The sequence below is a fragment of the Haliotis asinina genome, chromosome 1 (genome assembly GCF_037392515.1).
Source record: "Haliotis asinina isolate JCU_RB_2024 chromosome 1, JCU_Hal_asi_v2, whole genome shotgun sequence".
Taxonomy (NCBI): Eukaryota; Metazoa; Mollusca; class Gastropoda; order Lepetellida; family Haliotidae; genus Haliotis; species Haliotis asinina.
In genome coordinates, this window is record NC_090280.1 from 60622828 (window position 1) to 60638646 (window position 15819).

General features: G+C 38.7%; 2 protein-coding genes across 3 annotated transcripts; both read right to left on the reverse strand.

Moving 5' to 3' along the window:
- Nucleotides 1–1437: 1437 nt before the first annotated feature.
- Nucleotides 1438–14630, reverse strand: LOC137295518 (uncharacterized). 2 transcript variants are annotated; one of them, XM_067826889.1, is made up of 8 exons: nt 14606–14630; nt 12227–12318; nt 10498–10571; nt 10055–10146; nt 9426–9531; nt 8778–8882; nt 6715–6917; nt 1438–5389 (listed from the first exon to the last, which is right to left on the reverse strand). In XM_067826889.1, the coding sequence occupies exons 2-8, from the start codon at nt 12256–12258 to the stop codon at nt 5201–5203; spliced, it is 801 nt and encodes a 266-aa protein (XP_067682990.1). In that variant the 5' UTR covers nt 12259–12318; nt 14606–14630; the 3' UTR covers nt 1438–5200. The 2 variants fall into 2 exon arrangements, with proteins under 2 accessions (XP_067682990.1, XP_067682999.1); XM_067826898.1 differs by lacking the exons at nt 8778–8882; nt 14606–14630 and having other exon boundaries at nt 12227–12309.
- On the reverse strand, nt 12878–15760 carry LOC137295528 (mitochondrial translation release factor in rescue-like). The gene is made up of 3 exons (XM_067826911.1): nt 15713–15760; nt 14164–14630; nt 12878–13117 (listed from the first exon to the last, which is right to left on the reverse strand). Exons 2-3 carry the CDS (start codon nt 14584–14586, stop codon nt 12902–12904), a joined length of 639 nt encoding a protein of 212 aa, XP_067683012.1. The 5' UTR covers nt 14587–14630; nt 15713–15760; the 3' UTR covers nt 12878–12901.
- Nucleotides 15761–15819: the final 59 nt, after the last annotated feature.

Below are 15819 nucleotides of genomic sequence, written 5' to 3' on the forward strand. Positions count from 1 at the left end.
GACTCAATTATTTACAGATTTCCGCCCCATATAGCTGGAATATTGCTGAGTGCGGCGTAAAACTAAGCTCACTCACTTACTTTCTAGTTACCAATTCTTCACATGGACTAAAGTAATTTATCCATGTTGATTCCAGAAACTGCAAGGTTGTGAGAGACCACTCATATTCATGGTGAAAATATTGGATTTAACACTCACACATAATTATTACACTTACACAGCATCCTGTGTCTGAGGCAGCACATGCTTATACCGATTGGGACTAACTCTCATTTAGTGCTCCTGACTTGAATACCATGCTGCAGCATATCCATGGATATCCCACGACACTAAATACTCCAAGTGATATATCCTTATATATTTTAAAAAATCAAAACATAAGTCATAATTAAATCAAATGTTCATCCATCTGTCCCTCGTCTCTTTCCAGATCTAAAAATGAGAATGTTTCTTGTTGAGACTAGCTATTCAGATCAGTCTAGTGGTAACCTCTGTCTGTTTGATGATTAGGAAGATTGAAAAATACCAACCACCATTACATCTTTCTTTAGGGAACTAGGTATCCACTGACAATGAGTGTGGTCATGTGGACGCCATGGTTTGGTTCAGTTGTTGTTTAACACCACATTCCACAATATTCCAGCTATATGGCAGCAGTCAGTAAATAATTGAGTCTGGACCAGACAATCCAGTGATCAACAGCATGAGCGCAACTGGGAACCGATGACATGCTTCAACCAAGTCAGGCACCCTGGCCACCCTATCCTGTTAGTTGCTTTTTCCAACAAGTGTGGGTTGTTGAAGACCAATTCTAACCAAGATCTTCACAGGTACATTTCTGAATAGTACCCAGCCACTAAGACCTGTCAACTACTAATGACATATTTTATTCCATTTTATCAATCACAAGGCTGGGAAACAACTGCCATCTTTGAACACCCTCTGATGGCATGCAGCCAGCATCAACCACTATAAATATATGATCCAGCTAGATTTAACTAAAACGGATTAAAACTTTCAGTGAGTGAGTGAGTGAGTTTAGTTTTATGCCTCCCTCAGCAATATTCCAGCTATATGGCAGCAGTCAGTAAATAATTGAGTCTGGACCAGACAATCCAGTGATCAACAGCATGAGCGCAACTGGGAACCGATGACATGTGTCAACCAAGTCAGTGACCCTGGCCACCCGATCCTGTTAGTTGCTTTTTCCGACAAGTGTGGGTTGTTGAAGGCCAATTCTAATTTCATTTCATCTATATGTGGTGCACAGGGGTTTATGAGGTGTGGTTGCTCTGGATAGAGCAAGTGCCAAACCAACTGGTGTAAATTGCCTCAAAGTCAAGCTGAAGTGCCACATAGTTTGAACTGTTAGTGACAATAAGACATATACAACAAGACATTTGTTAAAATAGTTTATTCCATAAGAAAATTGGTCAGTTTTCTATTTTACCGAGACTGATTACAACAAATATATTAAATTAATATTAATAATTTCTAGATAGTTGATTGACTTGAGTAGATATCACAATGTTTTGCTTGAAAACAGGCACATTTTGGGGTCAATCTGTAGGTCCCTGAAGCCATGCTGTGTGGGATGTAATTTGTTCATAACATCACACCTGATGATTAAATGGCCAGCATGAAATTAAAAGAGTTTTAACATAAAGTATATAACTATCTTTTCAAATTGAAGGTACTTCTTCTGGTCGAATTCTGTGGTTTACACATCCAGATTTACACAAGTACAGTGTAAATGTCTCATGTTTTGTATCGTCATGAACACTGCTTTTGCTTTAAAAAATCCTAAGGCAACATGTTTTCTCTTTGTCATAATTTGCATGACAGGTTATGTATTTTCAGAAACACTTGAAAACATTTTGGAATATTTCTATTTTTTTTTTAGTATTTTTTTTTAAATTGTGACACCATTACATGATTTTTTAATAAAACTTTGTATACCCCCTGAGATTATAGGTGGCCTCACAAATTCATTACAAGCCAGATGCAGGTTCTACAACCCCTTGCTTGTTATACCTCCACCTCCTTTATATCTTACTAAAGGCCTTATGTTCAGATGTAAAACAAAATAAATTAAAATATGCACGATAATTTAAAACATAGATATGCACTATTGCAATGGTGTACGGTCTAAGAATCATTTATAGATGTATTTATGTGACAAAGTATTGTTCTATTGGTTATTGGCCTGTTTACTCAGGAGTAGCAATATTGTAAAATGAAACACAAGATTATTGGTACTCCATTAAATTCCATTCAGTAGTTTAAATGTACTATACACTTTTTCAGTACTCCTATACAGAATAATTGAGTGTGTGCTCCTGATGTCTAGAAGCCCTGCTACTGTTAATGTGCATATTGCCATAACATATACTACCCTAAAATGCAAAGTAACCAAGTGATGTCAAGTCTAAAAGTGAGCAATATAAATTACAAAACATTCCAGGTTGATCAAAAGTCATATACACATAAATACCATCTTGAGACATTTCTTCCTGAATATGTACCTGTATGCGCAACATGAAATGTTTGGAGGTAAGATCATTCACATTCTGTTGATTCCAAATGCACGTTCTTGGGGTGAAAAATAAAAGGTAATAGCTTTAATACAATGCAATACTGAATCTTTTCATCAGTTTCTTGCTATCATAAAACTTTCTTGAAAGACCACCAGCAAATGGTCCAGTATGTTACGGTACTTGAACATGACTTGAGACAAAAAAAACTCTTCCTGAAAATACATGGAACAAATTACAATTGTGTATTATCAGATCAGATTTTTTGGCCAATACAAACATTATGATTCTATTTTTTAACGGGAAAATTAATCTTTATTTTTCCTTAGTACTGAAAAAATATGATCAAGGGATCCATAAAACTGATCTTGCTGTACTAAAGACTATAAAAGTGTTTAATCTGATCTAACAGTAGCGACAACAACCTAGTTCAAACATGAAAGAAACTATAAAACATTTAGATAATGCATACAGTTCCATGCCAAGAACATAGTCATTCTGTGCAATGTGTACAATCATGTGGCTTTCAATCAAAATTTTGTCTTTGTAAAGGTCTACATTGATTACTGAGACCTCTTGAAGTTGGTGAAAGGCGTTTACTGAGAGGAATCTTTACTACTTTAAGTAGGGTACTATAAAGATATGTAATGGATTGTACATTAAGGAAATTTGGTTCCTTAGTTTTAATGGATAACTACCACCGACACATCATGTACATTAATACAGCTTAATGTACCAACACAAGGATACTTTTAGAACAAACCTCCAAATAGTGTATATAATACAATTAGAGAACAAGGGATACACTGACACACTGTTGGGGCCATTCATGGAAAAATATTTATAAGAGATGAGAGTAAAACACATGTGAATCTCATCAATATTCAAAGAAAAAGATGTATCGGGTAAGGACATGAAAACTTTGGGTTGCTCTTATGAAAAACATGTCTAAAACTTGTTGAGCAAATATATTATCTGCATTTTAAAGTATCATCAGACACATCATCAATATATCTTCATTCTGTCACATAAAATATGCTGGGTAAGGATCATCTAGAAAACACTTAACCCAAGACCGAGAAAGGAATCATCCCATCCACATTAGTTCTTCACTTTATAGGAGGTCCGCATGCTTGTTATATTCAGTGACCTTGACAAAACATGATCTTTGTTGAAAACAATCTCTGATGTTCCTCTTAGTACCAACACCTTGTTTCTTATACTGATGATGCTGTGATGCCAGAATGGAAAGGTGTGAATGAGAGACAGTATGATTTTATGTAACTTTTAGCAATACTCCAGCAATATCATGGTGGAGAACACCGGAAATGGACTTTGCACATTGGACCCATCAGGAAAATCAAACCCTGATTTTCAGCATAATGAGCAAACATTTTAAAGCAGACTTCAAATGGCAAACTTAAGTCTGACAACACAAGCGTAAATCATTAGAGTTGTCAAACTCCCGTTTTCACATGTCAAAATTTTGTGTCATTTAAGATCCATGTTTCTATCAGAGTGGTCACATGACAATTTTGCTGGTTGTTTCTGAACAACACCAGTTTGGCAACACTTCATACGTCAAATTTGGGTTTTATAAGACCGAAATGGAAAAGTTGGTGAGAATAGTGACTGATCCTATTTGTCAACAACAGCTTTTTAACAACACTGAAACTGGTGTTGGTGGCAAGTTGTTGGAATGTTCACACCCTCTAACGCAAGTCGGACAACAAGTGTTGTTAAACTTTAGTTTGTCGCGTGAAGGCTGCTTAATCACTTGGCTAGCTCCCACCCCATAAATTGCCTAAACATTTATCATATCGATCACGTCTGACATTCACCATGATTAGGGTATAATTAAATATATATGCTACATTTAACACTGACATTAATTGTAAAAGCAGATCCAGATCGTATGCATGTCACACCTTGGTAAACATGGAACATGTAGATAAACCTATAGATAAACTATTATACTATATATATTAAACCTATAGATGACTTAAAACAAGTTTGATTGGTCAATGGCCAATTCGAAACATTACCCTAAATTTTACCCTGTTCCCAAGTTGTAAGGACAACCTTGGCAGTTTGCGGCCTTTGACACTGAAATCCAACTCACTTGGAAAATTCAACTATTATTCACACAAAAGTTCTTTTTGTCTATTATTTTTGTGCATGAACTATTTCATACTTAACATGTGGAAACAAACTGGACATTAAGATATATCCTAACCTGTGGTATATCTGAAATAACAAGTCTCTTGAACATATTTTCTGTGTCTACAAGAGTTATGTCCTTTCAAATAATTACTGATAATATTTGTTTCTGCCAACAATCATGGCTCAATGCTTTGTGTCCCATACCACAGCAGAAATAATTAAAAAATGATATGTAATAATGGTGTATTTTCATTTCAAGGGAAACTGTTACAGCATTTACAGAATTTGGCACCTAAAAATCGTAATGATAATGCTGCCATTTGCCAGGTACAATGGGACAGTACAACCTGTTTGAATCTGTATTTCCTTTGGCCTTTTTACCATCAAATGCTACCTGGCAAATGGTGGCACAACTAATAATACCCTGTAGTGAAAGTATAATGAACATGTACACATTCTCTGACCCATTGACTGAATCACTAATGTAATTCCTAAGACCTATTCTAGTCTATATTGGTCTGGACTTCATCCTTGTGTTGGACACTGTACATTTTATTGTAAACTTTGCCATTGAAAGAGATGACTGGACTAGGGACCACTGCGAGACCTCCATGACTCAAGCTCTCTTTGTAGCACTGTGCAATGTGACGGTTTCCGACTGACATCTCCTCATGGTTTATGTACTCATCCAGCTGCAACAGGAGATGTACAGGTGTACTCAACATCTGGTGTAAAAAGATGTTGCAGGTGTTCTCAACATCTGGTGAAAAGAAAGGCTACTGGTGTACTTAACATCTGGTGTAAAGAAAGGCTACAGGTGTACTCAACATCTGGTGCAAAAAGACATGCAGGTGTACTCAACATCTGGTGTAAAGAAAGGCCACAGGTGTACCCAACGTCTGGTACAAAAAGAAGATGCAGGTGTACTCAACATCTGGTGTAAAGAAAGGCCACAGATGCACTTAACAGCTGGTGTAAACAAAGGCTGCTGGTGTACTCAACATCTTATGGAAAGGATGGCTACAGGTGTACTCAACATCTGGAGTAAAAAGAGGTTGCAGGTGTTCTCAACATCTGATGTAAAGAAAGGCTACAGATGTACTTAAAATTTGGAGTAAAGGAAGGCTAAAATAGTACTTAAGATCTGGTGTAAAAGGCTAAGTTGTACTCAACATCTGGTGTAAGGGAAAGCTACATGTGTACTCAAAATCTGGTGTAAAGAAAGGTTTCAACTGGACTCAACATCTGTTATCTAGCCTCATGTAAGAATGTCAAGCTTTGATTGGTCCGCGTGACTCTGATAAAATACCATGGACATCCATCACGATCGAGCTGGAGTGTAAAAGTCGTGTACTCCCGCTACGAAAGCCACATCACCCCGCTATGCCTCGGTGAAGACGCGAAGTGAGAAAAGCGTGCATCGACAAGCCTTTAGTAACATGTGTTGCATTGAGGTCAAACAATCAGCTGGTGTCAACAGGGCAGCAAGTTGATTCGATGCGTGTTGTTTTGTTTTGAGTTAGTGAAAACATTCAGCTAGATAAATGCGAGCCTCCTTGGGGAATACAACCTTACGAGAGATTGATAAAACCCTGTATTTCCCGAGACACGATGTGATAACTTCTAGTGTAAAGGAAGGCTTCTGGAATACTCATAATAAACTGAAGAACAAAACAAATGCAACATCCGAAAAAATGGACTGTCAGTTTTTATCATAGAAGTAAGAATACATGTTTATGTCTACTATTTAAAAAACTTGACCAAAAAAATCCTGGTTGCATTTCTTTTGCTGTTCAGCATATAACTAGCACCTTACATAAAGAAAGACTTCAGGGGTACTCACGTATTACCAGGATCTGTGTAAGGGAAGGCTACAGGCTACAGGCTACAGGTCTTGATACAATAATTGCAATGCTTAATGCCCTGTCCTCTCACACAAAAGAAACAAGCACAGTTCACTAGTTGGATAGTGAGGAAGGTGCCTTGACAAACTATCAAATAAACATTTCTCACGTACATCCATCCACTGACACTTGGCGATCTCATGCTGACAGGGCTTAAGGTCGTCACTGCTGGGTCTCATCACGCAGACGAAGTAGATGTCGGAGCAGCCGTAGCGGTAGTTATGCTGGTGACGGAAAGTCAGTATCGACTCAAACTCGCACTCTATACCCGTTTCCTCAAACACCTCTCGCTTAGCTGTCTCGCCAATGTCTTCCCCTGTTCAACAATAATATTGACCATGTAGAGGGAGAAAATGCGTAGATAGTGGAGCTAGAGTCTTAATGATTGTGTCACTCTTCATTTGAGTGAGTGTGTGTGTGAGTTTAGTTTGCTGACTCACAGTATTCCTGTTATATGGCAGAGGTCCGTCAATATACAGTGATCAGCATGAACATTAATCTAAGCAGCTGGATACAATGAATTGCTTCATTTGAGGCCATAATGAATTCATTATTAGATATAAATCCCAGCCTGCCCTGAATGCTACTGAACTTTTATTACTATCAAACAAGAAATCTACCATGTCCACCTGCCTAACATACCTCTACCTGCATGTTCACCTGTCTGATATACCTTTACCTGCCTGTCCACCTGTCTGACATACCTTAACTTGCATGTTCACCTATCTGATATACCTTAACCTGTATGTCCACCTGTCTAACATACCTTTACCTGCATGTCCATCTGATATACCTTTACCTGCATGTCCACCTGTCTGACATATCTGCATGTCCACCTGTCTGATATACATTTACCTGCGTGTCCACCTGTCTGACATACCTTTATCTGCATGTCCATCTGGCCGACATCTGTGTGTTCAGTGTATCCCTGTATGATATACATTTACCTGTATGTCCACCTGGCTGACATATCTGTGTGTTCAGTGTATCCCTGTATGATATACATTTACCTGCATGTCCACCTGTCTAACATACCTTTATCTGCATGTCCATTTGGCTGACATCTGTGTGTTCAGTGTATCCCTGTATGATATACATTTACCTGTATGTCCTTCTGGCTGACATATCTGTGTGTTCAGTGTATCCCTCTCTGATATACATTTACCTGCATGTCCAACTGTCTGACATACCTTTATCTGCATGTCCACCTGGCTGACATATCTGCGTGTTCAGTGTATCCCTGTATGATATACATTTACCTGCATGTCCACCTACCTGACATACCTTTACCTGCATGTCCATCTGATATACCTTTACCTGCGTGTCCACCTGGCTGACATATCTGTGTGTTCAGTGTATCCCTGTATGCTATACATTTACCTGCGTGTCCACCTGTCTGACATACCTTTATCTGCATGTCCATCTGATATACCTTTACCTGCGTGTCCACCTGGCTGACATATCTGTGTGTTCAGTGTATCCCTGTATGCTATACATTTATCTGCATGTCCACCTGTCTGACATACCTTTATCTGCATGTCCATCTGATATACCTTTACCTGTGTGTCCACCTGGCTGACATATCTGTGTGTTCAGTGTATCCCTGTATGCTATACATTTACCTGCATGTCCACCTGTCTGACATACCTTTATCTGCATGTCCATCTGATATACCTTTACCTGCATCTCCACCTGTCTGACATATCTGCATGTCCACCTGTCTGACATACATTTACCTGCATGTCCACCTGTCTGACATACCTTTATCTGCATGTCCTCCTGACTGACATACCTGTGTGTTCAGTGTATCCCTGTATGACATACATTTACCTGTATGTCCACCTATCTGACATACCTTTATCTGCATGTCCATCTGATATACCTTTACCTGCATGTCCACCTGTCTGACATATCTGCATGTCCACCTGTATGATATACCTTTACCTGCATGTCCACCTGTCTGACATATCTGCATGTCCACCTGTATGATATACATTTACCTGTGTGTCCACCTGTCTGACATATCTGCGTGTCCACCTGTATGACATACATTTACCTGTGTGTCCACCTGTCTGACATACCTTTATCTGCATGTCCACCTGGCTGACATATCTGTGTGTTCAGTGTATCCCTGTATGATAATACATTTACCTGCATGTCCACCTATCTGACATACCTTTATCTGCATGTCCACCAGGAAGTTTCCAGTGTGGCCGACTTTGGAACCTCTCCTGTATTGCCAGTACCTGGTTCCTGCTATTGACTACAAACCCACCAACACCTGGATGAGCAAGAACAATGCAGAAATTAAATCTTAGCTACAATCAATGTCTCACGTTACATTTGGGATTATTTTTCTTCATACTAAATAACTGGTTCACAAATATGTCATCTGACTGTGGTTGATTCCCATATAATTGCCTTGGACTGTGATTGATTCCCATGTAATTGCCTTGCCCAAGCTGTATTTGCTGTTGTTCATAATCCAAAAATATATTTTGCCACACGTAATAGTGAGTGAGTTAATATTTAAAGACACATTGGCAATGCCACCTAATAACAGACAGGTGTTACCTCACTACCTGATAATAGAATGGGTGGGGTCAGTGTTATATTTTTGGCACTAATGATGATAATGTCTTTCACATCATTATCAAAATGAAACAAAGTGAGCGTTTGCCTTCAATCATATGATAAAAATCTACTGATCCAGTGATCAATATTGTGAGCACAATTCAGCTCAATCTACGACATATCAACCATGACACTGAGACAATGATCTATTTGTTTGAGACAAAGAATTTCAGAATGGAGAAGCACCTACCAATATACTGGTTGGCATACTCTGGCAGATTGTTGGGTTCATCTGCTGGCAGCCACACACTCATCATCACGTATCCTGGTTGGGCATGGTGGAAGTCAAACCCCAGCTGCAAACAGTGTCACAGTTTCAAGTTGACTCTAAGCACAGAAGTTTGATTTACATAAACCATTGAAATGTTTCAACATTGAGTCAGATGAGTCAATACAGGATTTAAGTGAGGCAGTATAGGATTTGAGTGGGCCAGTATGGGATCTGAGAGGGACAATACATGATTTGAGTCATCTATGCATGATTTATGTAGGCAATACAATGTCCAAGAGGAGTGAGTGAGTGAGTTTAGTTTTACGCCGCACTCAGCAATATTCCAGCCATATGGTGGCGGTCTGTAAATAATCGAGTCTGGACCAAACAATCCAGTGATCAACAAAATTAGCATCGATCTGAACAACTGAGAACTGATGACATGTGTCAACCAAGTCAGCGAGTCTGACCACCCGATCCTGTTAGTTGCCTCGTACGAGAAGCATAGTTGCCTTTTATGGTGTCCAAGAGGAAGGCAATTGTAACCCAATGTGTTTGACTCCATGATCCATTTAATCACTTCCTACAAACAGAGGGCACTGTATTACCTTGACAAGCATCGGCACCAGTGACGTCTGCTGTAAGCTGATCTTAATCCATACGCCTCGGACCTTGTTTGTCCGCCACTCAGTCAGAGCAGCTGTAGAGAGACACACAGATGTGCATAATTAGTTGTTTGTTTGATATTAACCAGCACACTCAGCTATATCCCAGCTATACAAACCAGCTAAACACAGCAATATATCCCAGCTACACTCAGCAATATTCCAGCTACATGACACTGGTCTGTGAGTAAGAGAATCCAGTGATTGACTGACATCATGAGCACTGATCATCACATTCCACCAGTCACTTGAAACATCGATTGTTGAAGCCCAGTTCTAAACCAGATTAAGACTTCAGTGGATTAAAGAAATTACTTTGATATTTTTACTTACTTTGGTAGTCTAGTTTATTACAAAGGGAGTAAAAAATTAGATTTTACATTCACCTTCAAGATTCTGGATAAGTTCTTCATCACTGGCAAAGGTTTGATCACTGACATTGAATGTGATACTATTAAACCTGCAAGTAATAGCAAGTGAGTGAGTGAGTATAGTAATATGCCACAAGCAGCTATATGTGGCAGTCTATAAATAAATAAATCTGGACCAGACAATCCCATGATCAAAAGCATGAGTATTGATCTGTGAACTGGGAACTGATGACATGTCAACTAAGTTAGCACGCCTGACCACGTGATCCCATTAGTCACTCAGTCGCCTCTTATGACAAGCCTAGTTGCCTTTTGTGGCAAGCACGGTTTGCTGTAGACCTATTCTATCCCAGATCCTCACAGGTTGAATAACAATACATGAGTGAGTGAGTGAGTGAGTTTAGTTTTACGTCGCACTTAGCAATATTACAGCTATATGGCGACGGTCTGTAAATAATCGAGTCTGGACCAGACAATCCAGTGATCAACAACATGAGCATCGATCTGCGCAATGGGGAACCAATGACATGTGTCAACCAAGTCAGCTAGTCTGACCACCCGATCCCGTTAGTCGCCTCTTACGAACAATACATGAAGTTGCATGGAGAGTTACAGATGGGCACCAATTCTTAGAAATAATTTAAAGAACTACTTATTAACTAGCTCATGACAGCAAATTTCTTGTGACCTCATGATGGCTTGAGTTATGTGGAAGTGTTATTCATTGACAAGAGTAACACTGTACCAAGTCTATAAAACTGTACAGTAGGGGGCCGTGCTGTACTTTAAAATGTTACAAGAGTGTTTTGTTTTCTCATTTGTATAATCATTGATTAGCTGATGGTTGTTATGGGTCATATTTTGATATTAAATATGTTCAACGGCAGTAGTGTTTTAGTGGCACGCTTTCTTTGATAGTGCTCCAGACCAGCCTACCTTGACTGGTTGTTTATCTTGTTGACTTTCGGCTATTGAGAAAGTTCTAAGTGAATGGTGATACAGCCATGCTTTGCTCAAATGTGCCTGACACTGTGTCAGTATATATGAAGGCTGGTTGATGTGTTGGGAAAATCATACATGGACTGACACCCAGAATTACAAACAGACTTTCACTGGATACATCTGTCTGTCTTGTTGTCTGTCTGTCAGCATCATTCAAGATTGACACTTCGTGGCTGACTCTTGTTGAAAACAAGCTTCATTTAGCATATCAGGTATTTCAGGTCTCACGGTAAATGCCACGACTCTGGTGAGTTAATATCTGATATTTGTGACCCATTACCTTAGATGTGTGACTCAACAGCATTGTACTAGAAATCTGTATTGTGATTCATTCTAACTTGCTCAATGTTTGCTTAATACATTATTGAATATTTTAGATTTGTCTGTATTGTATTTTGCTGTTTCAAACGGGACTCTTATACCTTTTGTCACGACAATGTCTTTAACCATAACAAAATTTAGACTTGCACTACTCTAGAGGTCTGAAAGGTACTGGAGCCCTTTGGACTTGCACTATACTCTGACACCGGGAGTTGGAGAATCTTCTGAGGTCTTTTTCTTAATAAACAAGTGAGGTAATTCTTTCCACACAGACACGCTCGCTCATGCACGCACGCACATTATATCTGATGCTACAAGAAAACCAGCAATATGAGGAGATTCACCTGGATACTGAACCAGTGTTGGAAACTTGACTATTACTGCATGAGGTGACTACATAATGTCATCATATGAGCCTTACCTGTCTCTCTTAGCAACAAATTTGTCCGCCATTTTCTTGTGTAGTTGTATTTAAAGACATCAACTCATGTTATTCATATTTCCTGCCTGAAACTGACATCACATCACCTCATAAATATATACCATTATCACCTCTGTAAATACGAGATGGATAAAGTGTCATGCACTATCAATCAAACATGCAGACACAACTTACTTGGCACACATATTTAAAAGGCAATTCAAAATATTCAACTCACAAACTTACAGCTGCCAAGATAAATAATACATAAAATATGCTCCAGAAGGTCAGGATTCAGTCCTTGGAAAGGTTAATTGCTCACATAACAATTTAGATCAATGCAAAAATTACAAAACAATATTGATTTGGAAGCCTTGTTGAAAACATCTTACAACATGTTTTCCATATATGATCTTTGTATGTTTACATGTTCAACATGCTTCGGATAGTGTGTGTGCACACGGCCTTGCAATTTCCCCTTGTTGTTTCAAAATCAAAGTGTGCACACAGGAGTGTCAAAACATCTTCCAAGATATGTAAATAACTCTACAGGTTTGCAAATTTCCAAAGTGAAGTAATGAGAGTAATTTGCATGATAATCATAGCACCATAAACAACCAAGTCACTGTCACTCCAAAATGCTCCAAACTGATTGCAAGTATGATGCAAAAATAGCTATTCTTCTTTAATCCTTTTCATTTCTTGCTTGAAAGCTCTTTTCAGTTCAAGTTTCTCATTTGTCTTCTTCTTTTTCTGTATTCTTCGTTTCGTTTCCTCCCTGCGTTGCATCATCTGGAAGCTGTTTTCCCCATTTATCAGCAGATCTAGTCTGTCCCGTAGTTTCAGCCTTGCTGTGCGTCTGTTGGTGTCCAGAGATCGGGATTCATGGCTCTACAATTGAACACAGTGATTTGACTTATCATGGGTTGAAATCCTGAATGGAACTCAACCTAAAAAACTGCTAGAACTAGGGGTATAATGGTATAGCATGGTATTAGTAGAATCGAGGTATTTTGCCTCCTGTGTGGTATACTGTAACGCAACAGAAAATTCGGTATTTCCTGTTTTTGTACTGTCATTTTATTAACTTTTTAAAAAATGTCTAAAAATCAAATCATTTTGTCAAAGTCTATGCATATCAATGCAAGGCGGTCACTATTTTCCTGGAAGTAAGTTATCATATCTCATATACACAGAAAAGAAACGAACTGAACTGAAGGTCTTGTACAGCAATTTGTAATGTAACGTTGCGTGGTAAGAGAGCAGAACTAGAACTTGTAATCTACTAAGGAAGTGTAATCCCAAATGTAACATATCGAAATGATCATGATTAATATCAAGTCCATAATATCACCTTAAATCATATAAAATGAAATCTGGTTTGTTCAACATTTTGTTTATGAGGTGGTTTCTGAAGTGACTTCACTCAGTGAAGATAGGAATTACATGATAATATAATACTGGAAAGACATCCATGTGTTTCTTTGTTTGGGGGTGGTGGGGGTAGCCTAGTGGTTAAAGCGTTGGCTCATCAATCTGAATACTGGGGTTTGATTCTCCACATGGGTACTATGTGTGAAGCCAATTTCTGGAGTCCTCTGCCATGATATTGATGGAATATTGCTAAAAGTGGCATAAAACCAACTTCACTCACCTACTTACTGCATCCTACTTACTGCATAGTACTTATCACAAGATAGGAGTACAGAATGCGTTTTAGGTAGGCCAAAGGCATAATACATGATACATGATACATGATACATAAAATAGCCCTCAGCATAGCAGTGTTCACTCATCACACCGAAGACCGAGGTTTGATTTTCCATATATGGGTACAATGTGTAAAGCCCATTCTGGAGTCCACCATCGTGACAGACACTACTGGAATATTGTTATAAGCAGCATATAGTCATACTGACTCACTACTCTGCACTCACCTTCACAACAATCCCTGTAGGCAAGTGTTTGAGCACCACACAGTTGGCAGTCTTGTTGACCGCTTGACCTCCCGGGCCGCTGCCACGGACATACTGCTCCTCCAACTCACCCTCGTCCACAACAGGAAACTGGTAATCTTTCTGTGACACATAGCTTCGTAATGGGGCACTGACAGTCAAAATCTTCCTAAAATTTCCTCTGCTGTGCAAATGACCTATATCTTGGCCCTCTGTGTTGAGAAACTTAATCTGTTGAGAAGGTGCTTTCAAGGTTGACAGGTGTGATGAGAGTGATCTGTTTTGCTGACACAACACTGTTAAGAGTTTCTTCAGTGTCCCTTGTGTTGATTTTGGAATGAGGAAAGGGTGGATAATCCATTGATTAACTTGATGAGCTACTGACATGGTATGGAACATGTGCATACTTATTGGTACTACTTACTTGATTTCTGAACCACTGACAGAATCTGGAACGAAACGGACAAGTAATCAGTGGGTGTGGCCACATGGAGTAACACTAGCGTGAAAAGGGTCGTTGTTGTCATGGTTACAGCAGATATGTAGGATTGGCTAAAAAGATTGATAATCAAACATAGTGTTGACAGTAAACATTATTAGTGTTTATTGCCATGAAAATTGTGTTATCAATAATACTGTACATTATGTTTTGTGATATAAAACTTTTCTCACACAACATATGTATATATTTAGAACTTGATTCATGGTCTGCTTCTAATTCATGTTCAAGATGCTGTTTTGTTAAAAATCCATCCAAAAACATTTCACAACTCACCAGTGAAGGGAAACATATTCATTTCTTCAAGATATTTGTTTGCATTTTTGCTCTAGGTTACGGCTCCGATATTTATCAATCAATATTTAGTGAATGATTGTGATCTCTATCAATAGCCCCACTGGTATGTACCCCAGGTATGTTAAAAAAATTAGAACATAGAAATGTATCCTTGGACATGTGCAGTCTCCAGCGTTTTCTGGATTGGGACTCTCATACTTTTGTATGAGATGAATTCCATTGAACAAATTAGCATACACAAGGACAATACATTGTATTTCACAATGCACAGTATCTCTTGAGATCAGACAAAATAATGATAATATTGCCCGGTTTTTGTTTTTGAATGAGGAATACTGACTGGTCTGCAATTCAGGATAGCACTTACATTTCTATATTTTAACCTTTTTTAGGAGTAGTGTTGGTGTCAACAATGACCCCTTCAGATGAAGTGACTTTTAAAATGAGTTGATTACTCCTTATTCATTGATGAGGGTCGGCTGTTGTTTAGCACTCAGCAGTATTCCAGCTATATGGTGATCACTGATGAGGGTCATAATTAGGAGGGGTTGACTCAGGAAAACTTGACTAAAGAGATAAACATTACAGCTGACCATTTTGAAGTGCTTAGATATAGGTATGCTTGCCTTGACTTCTATTAATGGTTTTGGTGTATTGCCCCCTGTGTCTTAAAGTTGGCACGTACATTGTCACGCCACAAGTGTCTAAAATTTAACTTTAGAGGCCACTGTATACCTGTCTGAACTCTCTGAGTGGATGACCTTCCAACAGGAAGTAGCATTACACGTGAGTGAGTTGATCGTTTTGTAATGTTGCAAAGACAATAAGTTCCCCTTTCTCAG